General features: G+C 41.9%; 1 protein-coding gene across 3 annotated transcripts in view; it reads right to left on the bottom strand.

Moving 5' to 3' along the window:
- Window positions 1-22,786, bottom strand: part of GRM1 (glutamate metabotropic receptor 1) — a 273,727-nt gene that overhangs the window by 3,421 nt on the left and 247,520 nt on the right. For 2 of the 3 annotated variants that reach the window (XM_077811782.1, XM_077811783.1), the window contains one exon: window positions 21,912-21,972. The exons of the other annotated variant lie outside the window; for it this stretch is intronic. In XM_077811782.1, the coding sequence (XP_077667908.1) occupies window positions 21,912-21,972 (61 nt within the window). Of the gene's footprint in view, window positions 1-21,911; window positions 21,973-22,786 lie in introns of those variants that run through there. 3 annotated transcript variants of the gene reach the window in all.

Below are 22,786 nucleotides of genomic sequence, written 5' to 3'. Positions count from 1 at the left end.
CTGGGAGGTAATGTGTCTGATCCTTTGAGATTGGTAGAACCTTTTCTTTTATATGATGAAATAAGATTTTCAGGAATCTTCATCATATTTGACATGGGTACCTGGATGGAGGCCTGAGGCTGGATCACTTTAAGGGAAATGTGTTGTTTGGACTTCTGAGTAACCAGTGAGGTAATAAAGAACCTGTTTTATGCAGGCTTGGTAAATCTAAGCAGTGGAATATCCACCAGCTTTATGGGGATTGTCTGCCCCATTCTTTGCAGTTCACCCTAGGGACCACAGCTGGCCCCCACTGGAACCCGGTCACACAGCTATATAATCATCCTGGGCCAAATATGCCAAGTCCTTGCTCAGGCAGAACTCTGTCAAAGCATTCTAAATGGGGCTTTTGGTGAGAGTGAAAGCTTGAGGACCTGTCCTGTGTTCTTATCCTCAGAAGAGGAACCAAAATGCAGTGAACCAAAGAACCGTGCTTTCCTATCTTCCTCTGCCATCCCTGGAAGTAGTGCCTGAAAGGGAACAGTACCTCAGCAGCTATAGCACACATTACAGAATGGGGATCAACAGAACCAAGCACAAATATTCTCACTGCTGACAAAACCAATAGAAATAGTTACTGCAGATAGATCAACCACTTCTGCAGGGAAGCCCAGGGGAGGAGAAAAACTAAGATTCCCCACACAGCACTACTTTTGAGTTCTTATCTCAGGAGGAGGGGTTTGCTCCCTAGTGGAATAAGCAGTGGTCCAAACTCTGTGATTTCACTAGAGGTCCAAGGCAATCCACATGGAAGCTCTGTACCTCTGTACTTCTTCCTGAACCCATGTGGCTGTCCCTGTCAGCACAGCTCCACCAGAGGCACACTGACAAAGTTTTTCCGAGCTGTGTGATCTTTGTTTTTAAAATGCTGTAAACATAAGCAAGTCAAATAACTAAAAATGTTAGAGGAAGATGATTTTATATCCACAGAAGTACATTTTAATATACAAAGTTTTATAAAAACACTTCCCACAGAAAACATTTGGTCTGCTGTTGAGTTTGATGCAATTCTCTACAATATGTTGGCATTGCATTGTTCATGTTACTCTAAGGAACACTGCAAAAAGGATTTCTGAGTGACCATAAGGATGACTATTTTTGAGACACAGCATCCAAGTTAAGAGAACAATTTGTGTAAATAGAATATACGTAAAACTGATGGAGTATGATGCTCCCTCGTGATAGGGCTGTTCTGGGAATTAAATGTGGCATTTGTAATAATAAGATGTGTATTATAAAGAGAAAAAAATCACAGTGAACATGAGAACAAGGGGATAGCAAAATTATGCTGGGGGAGAACATATAAAGAACATAAGAATAGCCATACTGGGTCGAGCAATAGTCCAACTAGTCACTATCCAGTCTTTTGACAGTGACTGGGGCCAGATGCTTCAGAGGGAGTGGACAAAACAGGGCAGTTATCAAATGATCCATCCTCTGTCATCCAGCCCTAGCTTCTTGCTGTCAGAGATTTATGGACACCCAGACCATGGGGCTGTTTCCATGACCATCTTGGCTAATAACCACTGATGGACCAATCCTCCATGAACTTATCTAATTCTTTTCTGAACCTAGTTATACTTTTGGGTTTCACAACATTCCCTGGCAACAAGTACCAAAGATTGACTGACTGTTGTGTGGAGAAGTACTTCCTTAAGTTTGTTTTAAGCCTGCTGCTGAATAATTTTCATTGGGTGACCATTGGTTCTTGTGTTATGTGAAGGAGTAAACAAGACTTCCTTATTCACATTATATAGTGGCATTATGATATTTTCTACCTTATTTTCTACCCCTTTCCTAATGGTTCCTAACATTGGGTTAGCTTTTTAGCACATTAAGCAGATGTTTTCAGAGAACTATCCACAATGTCTCCAAGATCTTCATTGAGTGGTCACAGCTAATCTAGAGCCCATCCTTTTGTATGTATAGTTGGCGTTGTTCTCCACTGTGCATGACTTCACATTTATCAACACTGACTTCCATCTACCATTTTGTTGGCCAGTTACCCAGTTTTGTGAGATCCCTTTGTAATTCTGCATAGTTAGCTTTGGGCTTAACTATTTTAAGTAATTTTGTATCATCTGCAAATTTTGACACCTCGCTGTTCACCCTTTTTTCCAGACCTTTTACTAATGTGTTGAACAGCACTGGTGCCAGTACACATCTTTGGGGGCCCCACTACTTACCTCCCTCCACTGTGAAAACAGACCATTTGTTCCCACTCTAGTTTCCTATCTTGTAAGAGGAATCTGAGAGGAATTTCCCGTTTATTCCATGGCTGATTACTTAAGAGCCTGTGGTAAGAGACCTAGTCAAAGGCTTTCTGAAAGTCCAAGTACAAAATCTTGGGCACAGAAGAGGGAACATTAGGTGAAAATAACATCTAACAGCAATGTACTTTAAACCTCAATCCAGCAAATCACTCAAACACATACCTAACTTTAAGCATGAGTAATTCCATTGATTTTGCTGCTCTCTCTCATTCTCATGCAGATTTCCTCCAGCCCTGTTCATGTTCTCATTTCTCAACTCTGCTCTCTCTCATGCTAAGTAGACTTCATTATCATCATCTACTCCCTCATGCCTAACCCCTGGTGTGTCTCTTCCCATCTTTGATTCACTCTTCAAACCATCCCTTTAGCCTTTTACTTCATTCTGTGCCCAAGATCTTGAATATTACATGACAGGCAAAAATTGACACTGCCAGGAACTCCCTAGCTACATCTTCATCTACCTCTTCCTCCCACTCCATTCATTTCCCTCCCTACCACATTTTTGCCTGCTCTCCTCAAATCCAGATCTTCACTAAAACTCCTGCTTCTGCCCCCCGCTATGCCTCCAACACATACTAAAAAAACCCAAACTAACAACCATATGATAATCAAACTAACTTGCAACTCCACCACCAAAACATGTAATAACTACTCGTTCACTCACTTCAGTTTACTCTATCTGGGTGAAATCCTGCTTCTACTGAAGTCTATGGGAGGTGTCCCATTTACTTCAATGGGTACAGGATTTCGCTCTCTCTGATGGTTATGTTAATTATGTCTGAACTAGCTTTAGAATTTTAGTAGCCTTGAGAGGGGCCCATCCTCTCACTCTCATCTTCCACTTTACTACTTTGCTCAATTTCTCCATCCCCTTACTCCTTTTTTCTATTTATTATCTTCCCTCATGTCAATTTACTGTTAATCTGTTTATTCATATTTGATACAGAAATAATAATCAAGGGAAACATATAAATACGTGAGCTTTGTCACTTTAAAGTCAGAAGAAAGGCAATCAGGGAATTGGATTCAGGTTAGTGGATCCTGCCAAAACATTTAACATGCAGCAGAGCAGTTGTTATTCTAGAACTAAGATCAGGCACCTTGAACATGGTTATTTGGAATTCAGAAGTGAAGGTGGGGCTGGGAGAAATCTACTGACTACACACACATTAAAGCGAATTATAAAATATAAAATAGTACAGGAAAAAGAGGAACCTAAACTATTCATTCAAAGCAACAAGTACTTATCCTGAATTCATTTGCAATACACAAAGGCCATTTCATAAAAGATCATTAAGAACATAAGAACGGCCATACTGGGTTAGACCAATGGTCCCATCTATCCTAGTATCCTGTCATCTCATAGTGGTCAATGCCAGATGTTTCAGAGGGAATGAACAGAAAAGTTCAATTATCCAGTGATCCATCCCCTGTCATCCAGTCCCAGCATCTGGCAGTCAGAGGTTTAGGGACACCTCTGGGTTGAATCCCTGACCATCCTGGCTAATAGCCATTGATGGTCCTATCCTCCAGGAACTTATCTAATTCTTTTTTTAACCCAGTTATACTTTCAGCCTTCATAACATCCTCTGGCAACAAGTTCCACAGGTTGACTGCACGTTATGTAAAGAAGTATTTCCTTATCTTTGTTTTAAACCTGCTGCCTGTTAGTTTCATAGGGTGATCCCTGGTTCTTGTGTTATATGAAGGAGAAAATAAACACCTCCTTATTCATTTACTTTGCACCATTCATGATTTTATAGACCACTATCTTATCCGCCCTTAATTGTCTCTTTTCCAAGCTGAACAGTCCCTGTCTTTTTAATCTCTGGTCATATGGAAGCTGTTCCATAACCCTCATCATTTTTGTTGCCCTTTTCTGAGCCTTTTCCAATTCTAATACATCTTTTTTGAGATGGGGCATCCAGAACTGCATACAGTATTCAAGGTATCGGTGTGCCATGGATTTATATAGTGGAATTATGGTATCTTCTGTCTTCTTAGCTATTCCTTTCCTAATGATTCCTAACATTATGTTAATAAATTGGTTAGTCTCTAAGGTGCCACAAGTACTCCTTTTCTTTTTGCGAATGCAGACTAACACGGCTGTTACTCTGAAACCTAACATTATGTTAGTTTTTTTCACTGCTTCTGAGCATTGGGCAGCTGTTTTCAGGGATCTGTTAACAGCTAGTTTAGATACCATCATTTTTTATGTATCGTTGGGATTATGTTTTCCCATGTGCACTACTTTGTGTTTATCAATATTGAATTTCATCTGCCATTTTATTGGCCAGTCACCCAGTTGTGTGAGATCCCTTTGTAACTCTTTGCAAACTGCTTTGGACTTAACTATCCAGCGAGAAACTGCTGAATTGGAATTCATTTGCAAATTGGATACTATTAATTTAGGCTTAAATAGAGACTGGGAGTGGCTAAGTCATTATGCAAGGTAGCCTATTTCCTCTTGTTTTTTCCTACCCCCCCCCCCCGATGTTCTGGTTTAACTTGGATTTAAACTTGGAGAGTGGCCAGTTTGGATGAGCTATTACCAGCAGGAGAGTGAGTTTGTGTGTGTATGGGGGTGGGTTTTTGGAGGGGGGTGAGGGAGTGAGAGAACCTGGATTTGTGCAGGAAATGGCCTAACTTCATTATCATGCACATTGTGTAAAGAGTTGTCACTTTGGATGGGCTATCACCAGCAGGAGAGTGAATTTGTGTGGGGGGGTGGAGGGTGAGAAAACCTGGATTTGTGCTGGAAATGGCTTTTAGATAAGCTATTACCAGCAGGACAGTGGGGTGGGAGGAGGTATTGTTTCATATTCTCTGTGTATATATAGAGTCTGCTGCAGTTTCCACGGTATGCATCTGATGAAGTGAGCTGTAGCTCACGAAAGCTCATGCTCAAATAAATTCGTTAGTCTCTAAGGTGCCACAAGTACTCCTTTTCTTTTTGATTAATTTTGTATATTGTCTGCAAACATTGCCACCTCGTTGTTTACCCTTTTTTCCAGATCCTTTATAAATATGTTGAATAACCCTGGTCCCTGTACAGATTCCCATAGAATCCTGCTATTAACTTCTTTTTTATGAAAACTGACCATTTATTCTTACCCTTTGTTTCCTGTCTTTTAACCAGTTACTGATCCATGAGAGGATCTTCCCTCTTAGCCCATGACTACCTACTTTTCTTAAGAACCTTTGGTGAGGGACCTTGTCAAAGGCTTTCTGACCATCCAGCTACACTATATCCACTGGATCACTCTTTTCCATATGACCCCCTCAAAGAATTCTAATAGATCAGTGAGGCGTGATTTTCCTTTACAAAACTGTGTTGATGTTTCCCCACATATCATGTTCATCTATGTGTCTGATAATTCTGTTCTTTATGGTAGTTTCAACCAATTTGCCTGGTACTGAAGTTAGGCTTACCAGCCTGTAATTGCCAGGATCACCTCCGGAGCCTTTTTAAAAAATTGGTGTTACATTAGCTATCTTCCTCCAGTCATTTGGAATAGAGGCCTATTTTAAGTGATAGGTTACATACCACAGTTATCAGAGTAACAGTTGTGTCAGCCTGTATCTGTAAAAAGAAAAGGAGTACTTGTAGCACCTTAGAGACTAACAAAAGTGCCACAAGTACTCATTTTCTTCATATCACAGTTAGTAGTTCTGCAATTTCATATTTGAGTTCCTTCAGAACTCTTGGATTTATACCATCTGGTGCTGGTGACTTCTTAATTTAATGTATCAATTTGTTCAAAAACTTCTTCTATCAACACCTCAATCTGGGACAGTCCCTCCGATTTCTCACCTAAAAAAAATGGCTCTGGTGTAGGAATCTCCCTCACATTCTCTGCAGTGAAAACTGATGCAAGGAATTCATTTAGCTTCTCTGCAATGGCCTCATCTTCCTTGAGTGCTCCTTTAGCTCCCTGATTGCCCAGTGGCCCCATTGATTGCTTGGTAGGCTTCCTGCTTCAGATGTATTTAAAAAAACGTGGCTGTTAGATTTTGTGTCTTTTGGTAGTTGCTCTTCAAATTATTTTTGTTCCATCTACTTACATTTTTACACTTGACATGCCAGAGTTTATGCTCCTTTCTATTTTCTTCAGTAGGATTTGACTTCGAATTTTGGGGTGGGGTGGGGTGGGGTGGGGTGGGGGGAATAGCTCAGTGGTTTGAGCATTGGCCTGCTAAACCCAGGCTTGTGAGTTCAATCCTTGACGGGGCCATTTCGGGATCTGGGGCAAAAATTGGGGATTGGTCCTGCTTTGAGCAGGGGGTTGGACTAGATGACCTCCTGAGGTCCCTTCCAACCCTGATATTCTATGATAAGATGCCTTTTTGCCTCTAACCACCTCTTTTACTCTGTTGTTTAGCCATGGTGGCATTTTCTTGATCCTCTTGCTTTTTTTTTTTAATTTGGGGTATACATTTAATTTGAGCCTCTATTGTGATGTTTTTAAAAAGTTTCCATGCAGCTGGCAGACATTTCTCTTGTGACTGTTCCTTTTAATTTCCACTTAATTAGCTTCCTCATTTTTCTGTACTTCCCCTTTTTGAAGTTAAATACTACTGTGGTGGGCTTCTCTGGTATTCCCTCCCCCCACTCCAGGATGTTAAATTTACATTATCATTACTATTACTGAGTGGTTCTGCTTGGACCAGATCCTGTGCGCCACTGAGGACTACATCAAGAACTGCCTCTTCCCTTGTTGGTTCCAGGACTAGCTGCTCCAAGAACCAGTCATTAATGGTGTCTAGAAATTTTATCTCTGCATCCCATCCTGAGATGACATGTACCCAGTCAATATGGACATAGTTGAAATTCCTTATTATTATTGAGTTTTCTATTTTTACAGCCTCTCTAATCTCCCTGACCATGTCACAATCATCACCACCACCTTCTTGGTTAGGTTGTTAATAGTATAGTCTTATTATTCAAGCATGGAATTTCTATCCTTAGAGATTCTATGGTACTGTTTGATTCATTTCAAATTTTTACTACATTTGCCACTGTTTTCTTTCACATATGGTGCCACTGCCCCATCCTCACTACCTACTCTGTAATTCCTATATATTTTGTCCCCTGACATTACCGTGTCCCATTAATTATTATCATTCCAACAAGTTTCCCTGTTGCCTATTATCTCAACATCCTCATTTAATACTGGGCACTCAAGTTCACCCATCTAAGTATCAGAGCTGTAACTAGTTATTTTAGCACCTGGCGCAAGCAAGCATATTTGCTCCCCCTAGCAATGACATGGGGGGAAGGGCATGTGGGGTCACATCCCCACCCCCAGATTTCTGCCTTCCATTTAGCACAGAAGTTTTCAAGCTGTGGGGTGTACCTGGCTTTCTGTGCTGTGGGAGCTGGGGAGCTGGCTGGCAGCCCTCCCGACCCAGCTCCCCAAGCCAGACTGCCTCTGCACGGCCAGGCACTCGGCACAGCTCTGAGCTGCACCTCTGACACACCCTTGCCTCTCCCACAAAGGAGCCTGGCGCCAGCTGGTGAACCCCCTTGAGTTGGCCCCATCCACGGAGCCTGGCTGCCATGAGATGCTTGCCTCGGGGAGCATCTCATGGCAGCCAGTCTCCGTGGGCAGGGGCTGCTCCAGGGGGTGCCACTGGTCAGTGCCAGGCTCCTTCGGGGGATAGGAAAGGGTAAGCTGGGGTGCAGCTCGGAGCGGTGCCACCCTCCCTGCCTGGGCAGCACCCGGCAGTGCAGAGGCGGGTCAGCTCGGGGAACAGGGCAGAAAGGGCTGCCAGGCAGCCAGTGAGTGAGCGCCCTGGCACAAGCGGACCGCGTGATTCCCACCAGCTTCTCATCTGCCAATGATGGTTTTTAAACTGTGGGGCATTCGCCCACCCCCACAGTTTGAAAACCTCTGTGCTAAATGGCAGGCAGAAATCTTGGGGCAGCGGGGAGTGACCCTACATGCCTCCCCACACTGCCTCTTTTTTCCGCCTCCATGGCTTTGTGCCCTGGGCAGCTGCCCTGTTTGCCCCTGCCTTGGTTACAGCCCGGCTTAGTATTTAGACTTCTTGTATTTGTATACAAATACTTATAAAATTTGTCAATATTTAGTTGTCTGCCTTCATGTGATATAATAGAATGGGACTCTTTTTCATTTGACAGTTTCTCTTCAGCTCCTACCTGTACTTTATCATTTTCTATCCTTTCCTCTTTACTATGATATAGAGAATCCTTGTTAACAGATCCTCACCTACGGGATGTCTCTGTCTGAACCGTGTGCTCCTCCACACCCTGTCGGCTTTCCCCCAGCCCTGAGTTTAAAAACTTCTCTATGACCATTTTAATTTTACATGCCAGCAATCTGGTTCCATTTTGGTTTAAGTGAAGTCCATCCTTCCTATATAAGCTCCTCCTTTCCCAAAGGTTCACCAGTTCCTACTAAACCGAAAACCCCACTTCCTACACGAGAGACAACCTGTGCCTGTGAATAGTGGGGTGTGTGTGTACAGAGTGAGGAAAGCTGGCTTCAGCAGCATTACTGAGCATGCTCAGTCCACGTGACCCTGCTCAGTACAAGCAGAAAATCTGGGGGGGGTATGTGAACCCCCACGTTGCCTCTGCCCTACACCATCAGCTCATCCACGCATCGAGACACTTCAGTTCTGCCTGTCTAACTGGCTCTGCATACGGAACTGGAAGCATTTCAGAGAATGCCACCCTGGTGGTCCTGGACTTTAATCTCTTACCTAGCAGCCTCAATTTGGCCTCCAGTTTGGTCTCTAATACCTTTCCCTATGTCATTGCTAACTACATGTACCACAGCCACCAGCTCCTCCCCAGGACTGCACATAATTCTGTCTAGATGTCTCAATGTTACCTGTCTAGCTGTTATCTCCTCTTTGGAGCATAGGTGCTGGAACTAGGGGTGCTTGAAGTGTTTCCATCATATACAGGGTTTACAGTTTGGTTCAATGACTCTCAGCACCCCCACTATCCACATTGTTCCAGAAATCCTACTTTGGAGCCTACATTTGTGGGAATGGTGACAGTATGCAGGTGGAGATCAAAATAATCTGAAAAGTATAACTGAAAATTTCATTCACACAAGACAGCTGAAAACAGGCTTTGTTTTTGACATGCTGCCTACAAAGAAGGGTCAAAGGTGAAGAAGAGTCAAACTGGACCAGACAGGAATCAGTGCAATAAGAATGCAAGTCTTTATTATTTTCCTGAAACAACATTAATGGGGCCTATATTTACTAGCTTTTGTTGAGGGTAAGAATATAAATTTCATGCATATAATTATTTTGGTTTTTCTGATTTTCTGTCTATTTTTGACAAAACAATGTACTACGACCATTGTGGTTTTAGACTTCACACGGACTATCCAGAGGAGGTGATATAAACTTCAGCCTTTAAGAAAATGAACTCTAGTGATAAACAGTAAGTAGGCTCTGTCAAATACTAAGTAAGGGTCCTCTCCCATATGGTGTGTCACTTTAAGGGTCACAGTTTTAATGCTGCACAGTAATTACCTAATGACCACATATGAGAACTGAGTTCAAGAGTCTTACAGTGACACTCCCTTGTGGCTAGGAGGAGGATTTACTGCTCTGTTCTCTGACCCCATGTGTTCAGAAGGCGAGTGGAGGGTCTTTTCTTCCTGCCCTCCCCAACTTTTGCCAGAAAGAGGAAAAAGTTTGGGATACTGGGTTTTTCCCCAAAGCAGGCCAGTAGAGAGAACGCTGTACTTTAATCTTCTAATTTGGCCTAAGAGTAGGCACAAATGGCTGAGCACAAATCAATTAACGCAGACAGCTGAACATACCACAGTTCTGTGGTAAATCTGGTGTCTGTTCCCATTCGTAAAGCTCAACAGCTGATGATGAGATCACTGCCTGACTGTACTTGGTTAATATACAGCCCATTTTTCCTCTCCCCAAGCGCATGATAATGAGTTTTGCCTCAAAATGGAACTGTTATTTTCCTTGCACAGTTGTTTGTGATAGGTTTGGTGACAAGAAAATTAATCAAATCTATTTATTATTTGTTAACTGCAGGTTTTCTAACAACCCTTCTAAGAGCTTGTCATTAGGTTGAGCTCAGTGCTTTGCAAGTTTTTGATGACATAAAGCCCTTTGAATCATCCAGGAGCTACAGGTTTAAGGCAATGTCTACCCAGTACAACATATCTTCTGAATACCATTTCTCTAAATCCCTGCAGCTAACACTGTCTCTATGCCGAATGTTCAGGCAATTTCATGCATGTCCTGTTGACACAACTAAGATGAGCTTATTTGTGCTTTACTGCTGGGGACATGTTTTGAGTGAGCTGCATTTTCTCCTTCTTTTCCACAACAAATACATCTTGGGCAATTTGTGTATTCTAGGAATAAACCCCAGGATTTTTCTTTGTGTGTGTTCTCCATGTGTTCCTCTGCTAAGTAACCTGGACTCCATAAGCTGCACTGGCTGCCAATATCTTTCCACAGAGAATTCAAAGTGATAGTTTTAATTTATAAGCCCTAAATCCCAGCTTTTCTGCATACTCCGTGTATGATGTTGGGACAAGTCACCAAAATTTCTTCTTGCTTTGATTATTAAATGCATAGTAATTCCCTAAATTTGTAAAGATAAATTCATGAATGTTTCTGAGATGCTCAGATGTTACAGTGATGGGAACCACAGAGCTAGATATATAGATAAATGGTTTGTCAGGTGGGTGACTGCCTCTTTATTTGTCTGATATTGTTATAGATGTAATCAATAAAGGAAGCTGGGCTTGAGCCCTCTATGTTTAAGAGAAGGTGATACAAGCATTTTCTAAATCCTTAGCTTTGGAATTCACTCTGCTTCTCCCCGCAATATGCCAAAGCCTGATTTGCTAGCCTCTTCAAACACCCAGGGGAGAAGGGGAGTACCTAATCATGCTGAGATGGGGGACATAGTAAATTTGGCCTAGGCCTGGTATTATTAGACAGGTTTGATTTATTACTAGTACACAGGCAATTTCATAACCATGCTGAAGAGCTCATTAATCTTGCAGAGAAGGCAGAACAAGAATCAATGGCTGGAATCGGTAGCCAAACAAATTGAAATTAGAAGTAAGGCACACATTTTTAACAGTGAGTGTGATTTGCCATGTGAACAAGCCAGCATGGGAAGCAGTGAATTCTCAATCTTTTGTTTTGATTTCAAGACTGGATGCCTTTCTGGAACATATGCTTTAGCTAAACAAAAGTTTTGGGCTCAATATAAGGCCAACTAGGTGAAATGTAATGTCCTGTGATATACAAATAAGACTAGATGATCTAAGGGTCCCTTCTGGCCTTAAACTCTATGAATTTATAAATCCTGAATTATTTTTATGCAGCTTGCGACATGGCTATCAAATCCATCAAAAAATGATAAGCCCAAACCAAAATCCAAGGTACTGAGACAGTTCAAACCTGTATTTTTGATTCACAGTCTTATCTGCATTTCAGAAGGAGAATGTCAGCTACTGCTCAGTCATCAAGCAAAGAACCCCTTAGTGGCAGAGCTGGAGCCATTTGACCATTTACACTGCAGAGCTAACCCCGCTGTGAGGGAGGGATGTTATTCTAGGAGAGTGCCGAAGCGATATCTTTGTACGTGGGTTACCACCACACCTCTCATGTACAGGTTACCAGCCCTTTCAGTCCCTAGAGAAGCAATTTATATAGCAACTGAAGTCTCTTCTTAGTTTTCAGAGTAGCAGCCGTGTTCGTCTGTATTCGTAAAAAGAAAAGGAGTACTAGTGGCACCTTGGAGACTAACCAATTTATTTGAGCATAGGCTTTCATGAGCTACAGCTCACTTCATCGGATAAATTGGTTAGTCTCTAAAGTGCCACTAGTACTCCTTTTCTTTTCTCTTCTTAGTGCAGTTGTCTTTCCCATCCTAGGAAGGCTAGGAGAACATACTCTGCTTTCCTTCATGTCAGGACAATGACTCATTCACAATGCTCCTTCCATCAAGATAATCTCTACAGTAAAGTATCTGTGGCATCAAAGGGGATAAGGGATAAAGGAAAAAACATTAGTCTCATCTCCAAGCCTCTGATCCCAGTTTGGCAACATTGACTCTGGCCTAATTAAACCCGAGTCCCTTAACCTAATGGGCCACATCTGGTAGCTTTTCTCTGCAAGACTGATATTTGAGGCATGCCCACTACGGGCTCATCTCTTTCTCTCAACCTGATAAAGAGGTTTTCCCAATAGTGAGGTAGATACATGCTGTCAAAATCTCATTATAGCACATGTTCAGGTCTTTGTCTGTTTAGCGTATCTGATTATCACCAAGAGAAGGAAATCACAGACTTTTTGGGTTTTAGTCCATTTACAATGCAATTTCTAGCTCAGTAACAAGAGACTGTCACAATAGTTCTCGCTGTCTGACTCCAGTCCTCTCTGTGCTGCTGTATAATTAGAGCAGATTTTAACCTCCCACTGGCATTTCTGGAAGTTTAGTAAATTAAACTAACCTTTCCTTTTCTTTTTTGTAGCACAAAACAAATTGCTTTCCATGCACATGGGAGATTTAATGTTCAATGTAAATTAGAGGGCTATTTTAAATATACCTTTGAAACTATTTGATTAAAAAGTAGGTATATACAAAGTGTTCACACTCAGACCCTGGCTGACTAGGTACGGTTTAGGGAGAGACTTGGTCTAGTGGTCTTGTGGGAACACAAGCCAAGAATCACTGCATTCTAATCCCTGCTCTGACATTGACTCACTTGGGCAAGTCTTCCAACCTCTCTGCACTACTTATCCAGTCTGTCAAGCAACATTATACGGCTTAACCCTGGTCTATACACAAATTTTGTACCGGGTATCACTGTGTTGGTTAGGGACGTGGGTTGTTTGTTTGTGTTTTCTACTGAATTAGTTATACCGATACAGCTCCTGATGTGGACATGGGTGTAAATGTGCTTATATTGGTGAAACTTATTCCCCTTCCCATATAGTAATAAGTTGTATCAGTATAAGCACTTTTATACCAGTGTAAGTGCACTCACCCGGGGGGGGGGGGTGTTCTGCTTTAAGTGTAAGGTATAGTTAAAGTGGCCCAAGTTATGTGCAGACAAGACCTTAACTACTAGCAATGGTGCTGGGAGGATTCATTAGTTAATAGCTAAGAAGTGCGGACTGCTAATTATTATTACCAGCATTAATTTTTAGTAGTTTGAATTAACCTCACCTGAAATACAAGGCTACTTCCTCTTTTCAACTATCTGTCCAGTTAAGAATGAATACACCCTTGCCCTAAAATTGTGTTGGTTATTTGGGAAGGTTCACTAAAGAACGTCCAGACTTTACGGGTTGTGTGTGAACTGCTGGCTTTGACTATATGTTATTTAGATTGTGTGAGTGACACTTAAATCACAGGGCATTGTTTCAGCTCCCAAGATGGATGGCAAATATTAAAGAAGAATAATGAACAATGACTTATGCATTTCTGAGAAATCATTTGTGCTAAAAATTAATGAAAAGTTCAGAATTGTGAATATTTTTCCTGAATACAAGGCAAATCCTCCAAATACTCAAGAAAATGAAGACTAGTGAATCAAAGTGAAAGTAAGTCAATGCTTTCATTTGTGAAAATATTTGTTGTGAATCTGATTGTTTTCTTCTTTTGACCAGATTTCTGATTAATACAACCAAGTTCTGAACTGTAGTGCAGAGAAAGAACAGGTCCTACCTAGGGGATTATTGAGCAATGAGCAATAAATAGAGTAAATTTAGAAAAAATAACTCTTGCTAGACAAAGAAGTTGTTGTTGACAGGACTGCAAAGTTAGTAGATGAAGGGAATGCAGTAGTCATAATGGGCCAGATCTTGAAGTGATGTGAATCAACATAGGTCGATTCACATAAATGAAATGGTCAATTTGCACCAGATGAAAATTTGGCTCCACAAGTCTAAATTTTAGTAGAAGTGTGTGGTGCTGTTGCTTATAAAACCTGAATTTAAAAATTAATTCAAATTGGCTTGGTTAGGAACATCATCACACAGACTGAAAACTGACTGAAAGGCCATAAACTATAGCAATGTATTAAGTTGTGGGCTACCATGGGGAGCAGAGTTAGGGCTATTCAGTTCATATTTAATATCTACATTAATAGTTTAGAAAAGAGACTAAGCAGCATGTTAATGAAATCCACTGATATTAAAACTGGAAAAGCAGAGAACAACCGTTAAGACTGGGAGATAATGTAAAGGAACTTAGAGAGCTTAGAAATATGGACAGAAAATAACTAAGTGAGGTTCAGTTTGGAAAAATGCAAAATAACACAGCTGAGGAAAAATAATCTGTAACATTAGTGGGAGAAGAAGGCCTGGAAAAGACTTGGTGCTGATACTGAATAGCAAATCTGCCATGAATTTGCAAGGTGACATGGCTAGAAAAATATTCATGGACTTTGCATATCCAAAAGCATCACTCCATGGAGCATGGAAGTAAAAGTCACTCCCTGTAGACCCAGTCATATACTATTTAAGATAATAAGAGTTTTGTCATTGATTCCACTGGGTCTTTTATGGCTCTTGTGCAAAACCAAATCAGTTCTGGTCACCATGTTACCAGAAAGATACGGAGAAAACTGGAAGGTGTTCAGAGAAGAGAAACAAAAATGATCAGAATCCGGAAGGGATGGCATACAAGGGAAGATTAAGACAGCGAAATATGCATAGGTTGACCAGGCAGCATGAAACAGATTTCAGATATCTGAAGGGCTTTACCACCAAGGACAGGAGTAACTATGTAGTGTGGTACAGCAACATATAACTGAAAGCCATGATATGAAATTAACAAAGCCAAAGTTTTGGCTATGTGACACTAGTAAACCAAGTGTCAGCTCTGGCCAAGGCCATAGGCATTAGGTAAGAACTGACAAACTCATAGCTGGAAACCAAACCAGCTGACCTGTTTGTTAGCTTTGTTCAAAATAGGCAGTAGTCTTATAAGACTGTATTTAGTGTTTAGACATGTGATACATTAATCTCACTTGCAATGCCTGTATTCCCTGCTATAAGAAACTATGTAAGTTGTGCTTTATAACTTTGAAAATATTTGCTCTGAACTTGTGAGCCAGGCTTTGGGAATTGTCCCCCACCACCACCATTCAGGAGGCCTATCAAGATTAAATGGGCAATTAAGGAACATTGCAGCACAAAGGACTGGTGAAATGGCCCTATCATACCTTGGAGATGCTACGTGCAAGGGAGCTCCTCTTGTAAACTGGAAAACTAAATATAAAAGATAAAGATCTCTTTGCTGTTTGAACTCTCACAGAGCCAAAGACTCTAAACTGAAGCAAGAGATCCCTGGGTTTGCCCTGAAAGACCTTTTGAATTGACAGATTACTACAACTCTGTCACTATTAGGATTTAGATTGCAACTCAGTTGTGGGCATACGTTTGCTTGCTTTAACCTGTTATTTATTCATTGCTTTTTCCTAGTTAATAAATCTTTAAGTAGTTTATTACAGGATTGGTTACAGGTATTGTCTTTGGTGTAAGATTTAGGGTACCAACCGATCTGGGGTAAGTGAGTGCTCTCCTGGGACTGGGAGCAACCTGAATATTTTGTGATTTTTGGTGTAAGTGACCATTTATCACTAACTCCAGCTTGCCTGGGTTGCTAGATAAACTGGAGAGCTTCACAGGACTGGCTGTGACTCCAGGATAAGACTGATTTAGTGATCCAGGAGTTCACATTTGTTACTGGCTTGGTGATATATAATTTATGGAACACGCCACCAGTTTGGGGAGTCTGCCCTGTTTTTGACAGTCTACCATGAGGTAGGCACTCATGGTTATGAGCCACTCCAGACAGCATGACACACTTAATAGCAGGAAAACTTCTTGATAGTGAGTTCTGTTAGCATGTGGAACAGTCTTCTAACAGAAAAGGTGAAGGACCATTGAGTCAGACATTTGCTTGGACAACATGGGGAACAATCCTGCATTGGGCGAGAGATGGACTAGGTGATATACTATGTCTTTTTCATCTCTAACCTGCAAGATTCTCCAGGATACTCTGACTTTTCAAAATTTAACTAAAGAAATCTTAAAAGGGCCATCAGATATGCTCTAAACTGCCATTACTGCTATGTCACCATTTTGAATGCAAACTCAATATGGTTGCCACAAGAAGCTATAAAATGTGATCTTAGAAGCCACAAGAATACCTCACTTTTAAAATGGTGGTATTATATATCATACTAGCTAAACAATCAGACACAAGAAGGCATGAGGGTGATACAGGTTTATCTGAAAGTTTAGAAGTGAGCTGTAGCTCATGAAAGCTTATGCTCAAATACATTTGTTAGTCTCTACGGTGCCACAAGTACTCCTTTTCTTTTTGCGGTTACAGACTAACATGGCTGCTACTCTGAAAGTAGTGATTGAATGACTTTGGATAAAATAAACCCCAAACTCTTTGAATTTCCAAATAAAATAAAATGTTTAATTATGCTTAATTTTTATGCCCTTGCATTTCTAGGTTCCCTCTAGGATCGGATATGGGATGGGGTTCTTATGTTGTCGTAACTGGGTGCAAAATACCCAAGGCTAAATATGGCCCAGATCAAGAAAAAGTGCAGGTCTCTAAATCTGTTTACATATAACTGGAAGGGGAGGGAGTTGCAAAGTTAAGGGTTGCATTTTTAAAAAGGGTACCTCAAATTCACACATGTATTTATTGCTTTATTTCAATTTCTGGGAGTTGGTGAAGTTAAAAAGGGGCCCTTCAGGAAAATCAGCTGCTCTTTATGAACTCTGGGAAGAAGGATAAAGGAGTTTGAGGTGCAAGTCGTGTTCTCATCCATCCTCCCTGTTGAAGGAAAAGGCCCAGGTAGGGACCATCAAATTGTGGAGGTGAATGCGTGATTACGCAGGTGGTGTTGGAGAGAGGGCTTTGGATTCTTCGACCATGGGATGGTGTTCCAGGAAGAAGGATTGCTAGGAAGAAATGGGATCCACCTAACGAAGAGAGGGAAGAGCATCTTCACAGGCAGGCTTGCTAACCTAGTGAGGAGCCTTTAAACTAGGTTCCCCAGCGGATGGTGACCTAAGCCCAGAGGTAAGTGGGCAAGTGGGATATATGGAGGAAACACAAGGAGGAGGGTACAAGATGGGAAGCCTCCTGCTTCATACTGAAAAAGTAGGGCAATCGGCTAGTTATCTTAGGTGCATGTACACAAACGCAAGAAATCTGGGAAACAAGCAGGAAGAATTGGAAGTCCTGGCAGAATCAAGGAACTATGATGTGATTGGAACAACAGAAACTCGGTGGGGCAGTTCACACAATTGGAGCACTGTCATGGATGGGTATAAACTGTTCAGGAAGGACAGGTATGGGAGAAAACTTGGAGGAGTTGCTTTGTATGTAAGAGAGCGGTATGATTGCTCAGAGCTCCAGTATGTAATTGGAGAAAAGCCTGTTGAGAGTCTTTGGGTTAAGTTTAGAGGTGAGAGCAACAAGGGTGATGTAGTTGTGGGCATGTGCTATAGACCACCAGATCAGAAGGATGAGGTAGATGAGGCTTTCTTTGGACAACTGGCTGAAGTTTCCATATCACAGGCCCTGGTTCTAATGGGGGACTTCAATCAACTTGACATCTGCTGGGAGACCAATACAGCAATGCACAGACAATCCAAGAAGTTTCTGGAGAGTGTTGGGGACAACTTCCTGGTACAAGTGCTGGAGGAACCAACTAGGGGCTGTGCTCCTCTTGATCTGCTGCTTACAAACAGGGAAGAATTGTAGGGGAAGTAGAAGTGGGTGGCAACCTAGTCAGCAGTGACCACGAGATGGCTGAGTTCAGGATCCTGACAAAAGGAAGAAAGGAAAGTAGCAAAATATGGACCTGGAACTTCAGAAAAGCAGACTTAGACTCCCTTAGGGAACTGATCAGCAGGATCCCCTGGGAGGCTAATATGAGGGGGCAAGGAGTCCAGAAGAGCTGGCTGTATTTTAAAGAAGCCTTATTGAGGGCGCAGGAACAAATCATCCTAATGTGCAGAAAGATAAGCAAATATGGCAGGCGACCAGCTTGGATTAACAGTGAAATCCTTGCTGATCTTAAACACAAAAAGGAAGCTTACAAGAAGTGAAAGTTGGAAAAATGACTAGGGAGGAGTATAAAAATATTGCTTGAGCATGTAGGGGTATAATCAAGAAGGCCAAGGCACAATTGGAGTTGCAGCTAGCAAGAGATGTGAAGGGTAACAAAAAGGGTTTCTATAGGTATGTTAGCAACAAGAAGGTGGTCAGGGAAAGTGTGGCACTCTTACTGAATGGGGGAGGCAACATAGTGACAGATGATGTGGAAAAAACTGAAGTACTCAATGCTTTTTTGCCTCGGTCTTCACAGACAGGGTCAGATCCCAGACTGCTGCACTGGGCAACACAGTATGGGGAGGAAGTGAGCAGCCCTCAGTGGTGAAAGAACAGGTTAAGGACTATTTAGAAAAGCTGGACATGCACAAGTTCATGGGTCCAGATCTAATGCACCTAAGGGTACTGAGGGAGTTGGCTGATGTGATTGTGGAGCCATTGGCCATTATCTTTGAAAATTCATGGCATTCGGGGAAGGACCCGGACGATTGGAAAAAGGCAAACATAGTGTCCATATTTTAAAAAGGGAAGAAAGAGAACCCGGGGAACTACAGACTGGTCAGCCTCACTTCAGTCCCTGGCAAAATCATGGAGCAGGTCCTCAAAGAATCCATTTTGAAGCACTTGGAGAAGAGGAAGGTGATCAGCAACAATCAGCATGGATTCACCAAGGGCAAGTCACGCCTGACCAACCTGATTGCCTTCTATGATGAGATAACTGGCTCTGTGGCTATGGGGAAAGTGGTGGATGTGATATAGGTTGACTTTAGCAAAGCTTTTTATACAGTCTCCCACAGTATTCTTGCCAGCAAGTTAAAGTAGTATGGATTGGATGAATGGACTATAAGTTGGACAGAAATCTGACTAGACTGTCAGGCTCAACGGGTAGTGATCAACTGCTCGATATCTAGTTGGCAGCTGGTATCAAGCGGAGTGCCCCAGGGGTCAGTTTTATTCAACATCTTTATTAATGATCTTGATGATGGGATGAAGTGCACTCTCAGAAAGTTTGCAGATGACAGTAAGCTGGGGGGAGAGGTAGATATGCTGGAGGGTAGGGATAGGGTCCAGAGTGACCTAGACAAATTGGAGGATTGGGCCAAAAGAAATCTGATGAGGTTCAACAAGGACAAGTGCAGAGTCCTGCACTTAGGAAGGAAGAATCCAATGCACTTCTACAGGCTGGGAACTGACTGGCTAAGCAGCAGTTCTGCAGAAAAGGACCTGGGGATTACAGTGGACGAGAAGCTGAATATGAGTCAGCAGTGTGCCCTTGTTGCTAAGAAGGCTAACGGCATACTGTATTAGTAGGAGCATTGCTAGCAGATCGAGGAAAGTGATTATTCCCCTCTATTCGGCACTGGTGAGGCCACACCAGGAGTATTGCATCCAGTTTTGGTCCCCCCACTACAGAAGGGATGTGGACTAATTGGAGAGAGTCCAGCGGAAGGCAACGAAAATTATTAGGGGGCTGGGGCACATGACTTACGAGGAGAGGCTGAGGGAACTGGGGTTATTTAGTCTGCAGAAGAGTGAGGGGGAGATTTGATAGCAGCCTTCAACTACCTGAAGGGGGGTTCCAAAAAGGATGGAGCTAGGCTGTTCTCAGTGGCGGCAGATGACAGAACAAGGAGCAATGATCTCAAGTTGCAGTGTGGGAGGTCTAGGTTGGATATTAGGAAACACTGTTTCACCAGGAGGGTGGTGAAGCACTGGAATGAGCTACCTAGGGAAATGGTAGAATCTCCATCCTTAAAGGTTTTTAAGGCCCGGCTTGACATAGCCCTGGCTGGGATGATGTAGTTGGTGTTGGTCCTGCTTTGAGCAGGGGGTGGACTAGATGACCTCCTGAGGTCTCTTCCAACCCTAATATTCTAGGATTCTAACCCATCTTAACCTATTACCACCAAAAGCCATTTTTAAGGCTCATTTATTTATTGCATTTCCATTAGTGGTAGGTCTCCTGACTTCACCTGGGTGAGGACTTTTTTTTACTATTTTTTAAAAAGTGGCAAAAATAAGATCAAGAAGCTGCTGCCTTTCCTTGCATAGCAGAGTTTTATAGCGCACCTTTGTACACTTTTTAGAATTTTTATTCTTGCACTGTTCTCAATTTGCCTCCTAATGGCATGTCAATATCAATCTTCCCATTTCTTAATAAATCCTCCCTGATGTGCAGTTGGCAGCTGTACCCTTGGGACTCTGAGGGACTTGTTCTAGATCAGAAAAGAGGGCATGTTATCTTTGTAGTGGGAGTTAATGAGGAAATGTTTGTGCTAATCCTTAAATTGACTTTCATTGAGGCAAATATGGCTGCTGCGAAAACACTGCAATACCATCACCATGTACATCAAAATACTTTTGCGGTATCTGATGCATCATTCCATATTTTTTTCTACTAAACAAATCAGAGGGCTGATCTGACTGAAACGAACATTAATGCTGCTTGTCAGTAGCATGGACTCCTCAAAGGAGCATAGAAACGCTGGAATGCTAAATTCTATGACACTTCACTGACTGGAGGGTGGAGATAAACTGCAGCCCCAATTATAAGTAGCTTTGTATATTGCCCAGAATTGTTGGGCAAGTGTAGAAGAAGTGGACTTCCTCCTAGTCACTACGCTGTCTTCCCTAGTGCAGCAAGCAGGGTTATAAAGGAAAAGGCTAGGAGTGACCACAGACTTTGTGCACAACAGCTAGCGTATTTTCAACAATAGTCATGTATTTGCTTAGAGGGTTACTGCAAAGGTTTATAGCTAATAATTTGCCCAACCATAAAACGGTTACAGTATTTCGGGTTCTAAATCTCTTTTAAAAATAAGATGAAGAATAAAAAAAATTACCATGTCATTGCCTTAAAGAGATACTTAAAAAAAACCCAACCCAATAGCCATTATAGGCTAGATCCTGCAGATCTCATTCATACAAAGCTCCTCGTGTCCTCCCTATTTTTGGGAGTCCTGCCAAACCAGTGTTTTATGTTCCCTTTGCTGGCTCTACAGCAGCGGTTCACTAACAAGTACTGTTAGCAAGAGCAGTGCACAGCAATGATGTCTTGCCATGAGTCAGCCACTAAAGAAACTGAAGTTGTTAAAAGCACACAGGATAATCTCAACTCCATGCAAAATGGTAAAAAGGGTGAAAAAATGCTGGCTAAATGGAAAAAGATAAAATTAGTATGGAAATATGTATTTGCAAACCTGTCAGTAGGCATTTACAGACAAAAGTGAAGATAATGAAAAATGAAGGCTCTAAAAAATTTAGGCAAGTGTCCTCTAAAGAGTGTATGGACAATCAGATTAAGGCATTGTGCAAAACAGGGCACATAAGCAAATTCCCCATCTTTAATGGCATGCACCACATTTGTCCCATTATTAGAAATGATAAACCCATGAGAAAAAGAAAGCAAGGGGTAAAACCGCTATTTGTCATGCAGCTTCTCTTACACAGTCACTGCAGTGTGGGATTTTTCAAAGCTGCACATGTGCCGACGGACACTGGCTGGTGGGCGAGAATTCTGGCTGCCTCTTCCTGAAGATTGAAAAGAAAAAGACACCCAGTGAGTGGTTATACACATGTACACACATGGTGGTTGTACCACTCAATAGGGTGCCTATCCCTGATCTAGTCCCAGTCTTCTTTGAATCTTGCCATTCCTCCTCCTCCGCTTTATTTGGGGGCCTACTGTAACTGGCAAAAAAAATTTTCCTTTGCTACTGCGTGACTTATTTTCAAGTGGCTTCTGATGGTGTTTATATTCATTCTCTCTACTGATACCACAAGTACTCAAATAGCAGATGGCAATGCTGCTGTGCATTTAGTCTTCGGTGGAAACTCTCCCCTGGCCTTCTCCAAGATTCGTGGGAATGGTACAAAAGGAGCAATATGCTCTTCTTATCCCACCTTTACTTTAAGAGGTTTACTCTAGGCTTTTAAAAAAAAGTATATGCTTAGTTCATACTTTTCTTCTTTGGCCCTTACTTCAATCGTTTGCTTTTCTCAGCGTTACCTTTCTCTGACTCTGGCTACAGTGAATAGTCATTGGTAGTCCTTACACGTGGATCTTTGTTTCTCATGGATATAACCATGCTTCTGAAGGGTAGGCATAAAGTTTAGGCTCTCTTAGACGATTTAATGCCTCAAAACTGAAAACTGGTCACTTTGGATGTTAACACTGCAGATAATGGAAGGCAATTTCCTCTTTCATTTCTTTTCCCTGCTATGCTATATAGTGAACAAAAGCAGATGCAAGCTTCCATGCTGTCTTTCACAGAACCAATAAAAGAAAAAAAAGGCTTCCACAAAAATGTCACGTACTTTTGCAAGTGGAGTATATGGACAGAGT

The sequence above is a fragment of the Eretmochelys imbricata genome, chromosome 3 (assembly GCF_965152235.1).
Source record: "Eretmochelys imbricata isolate rEreImb1 chromosome 3, rEreImb1.hap1, whole genome shotgun sequence".
Classification (NCBI taxonomy): Eukaryota; Metazoa; Chordata; order Testudines; family Cheloniidae; genus Eretmochelys; species Eretmochelys imbricata.
This window is presented reverse-complemented; position numbering and strand designations above follow the sequence as displayed.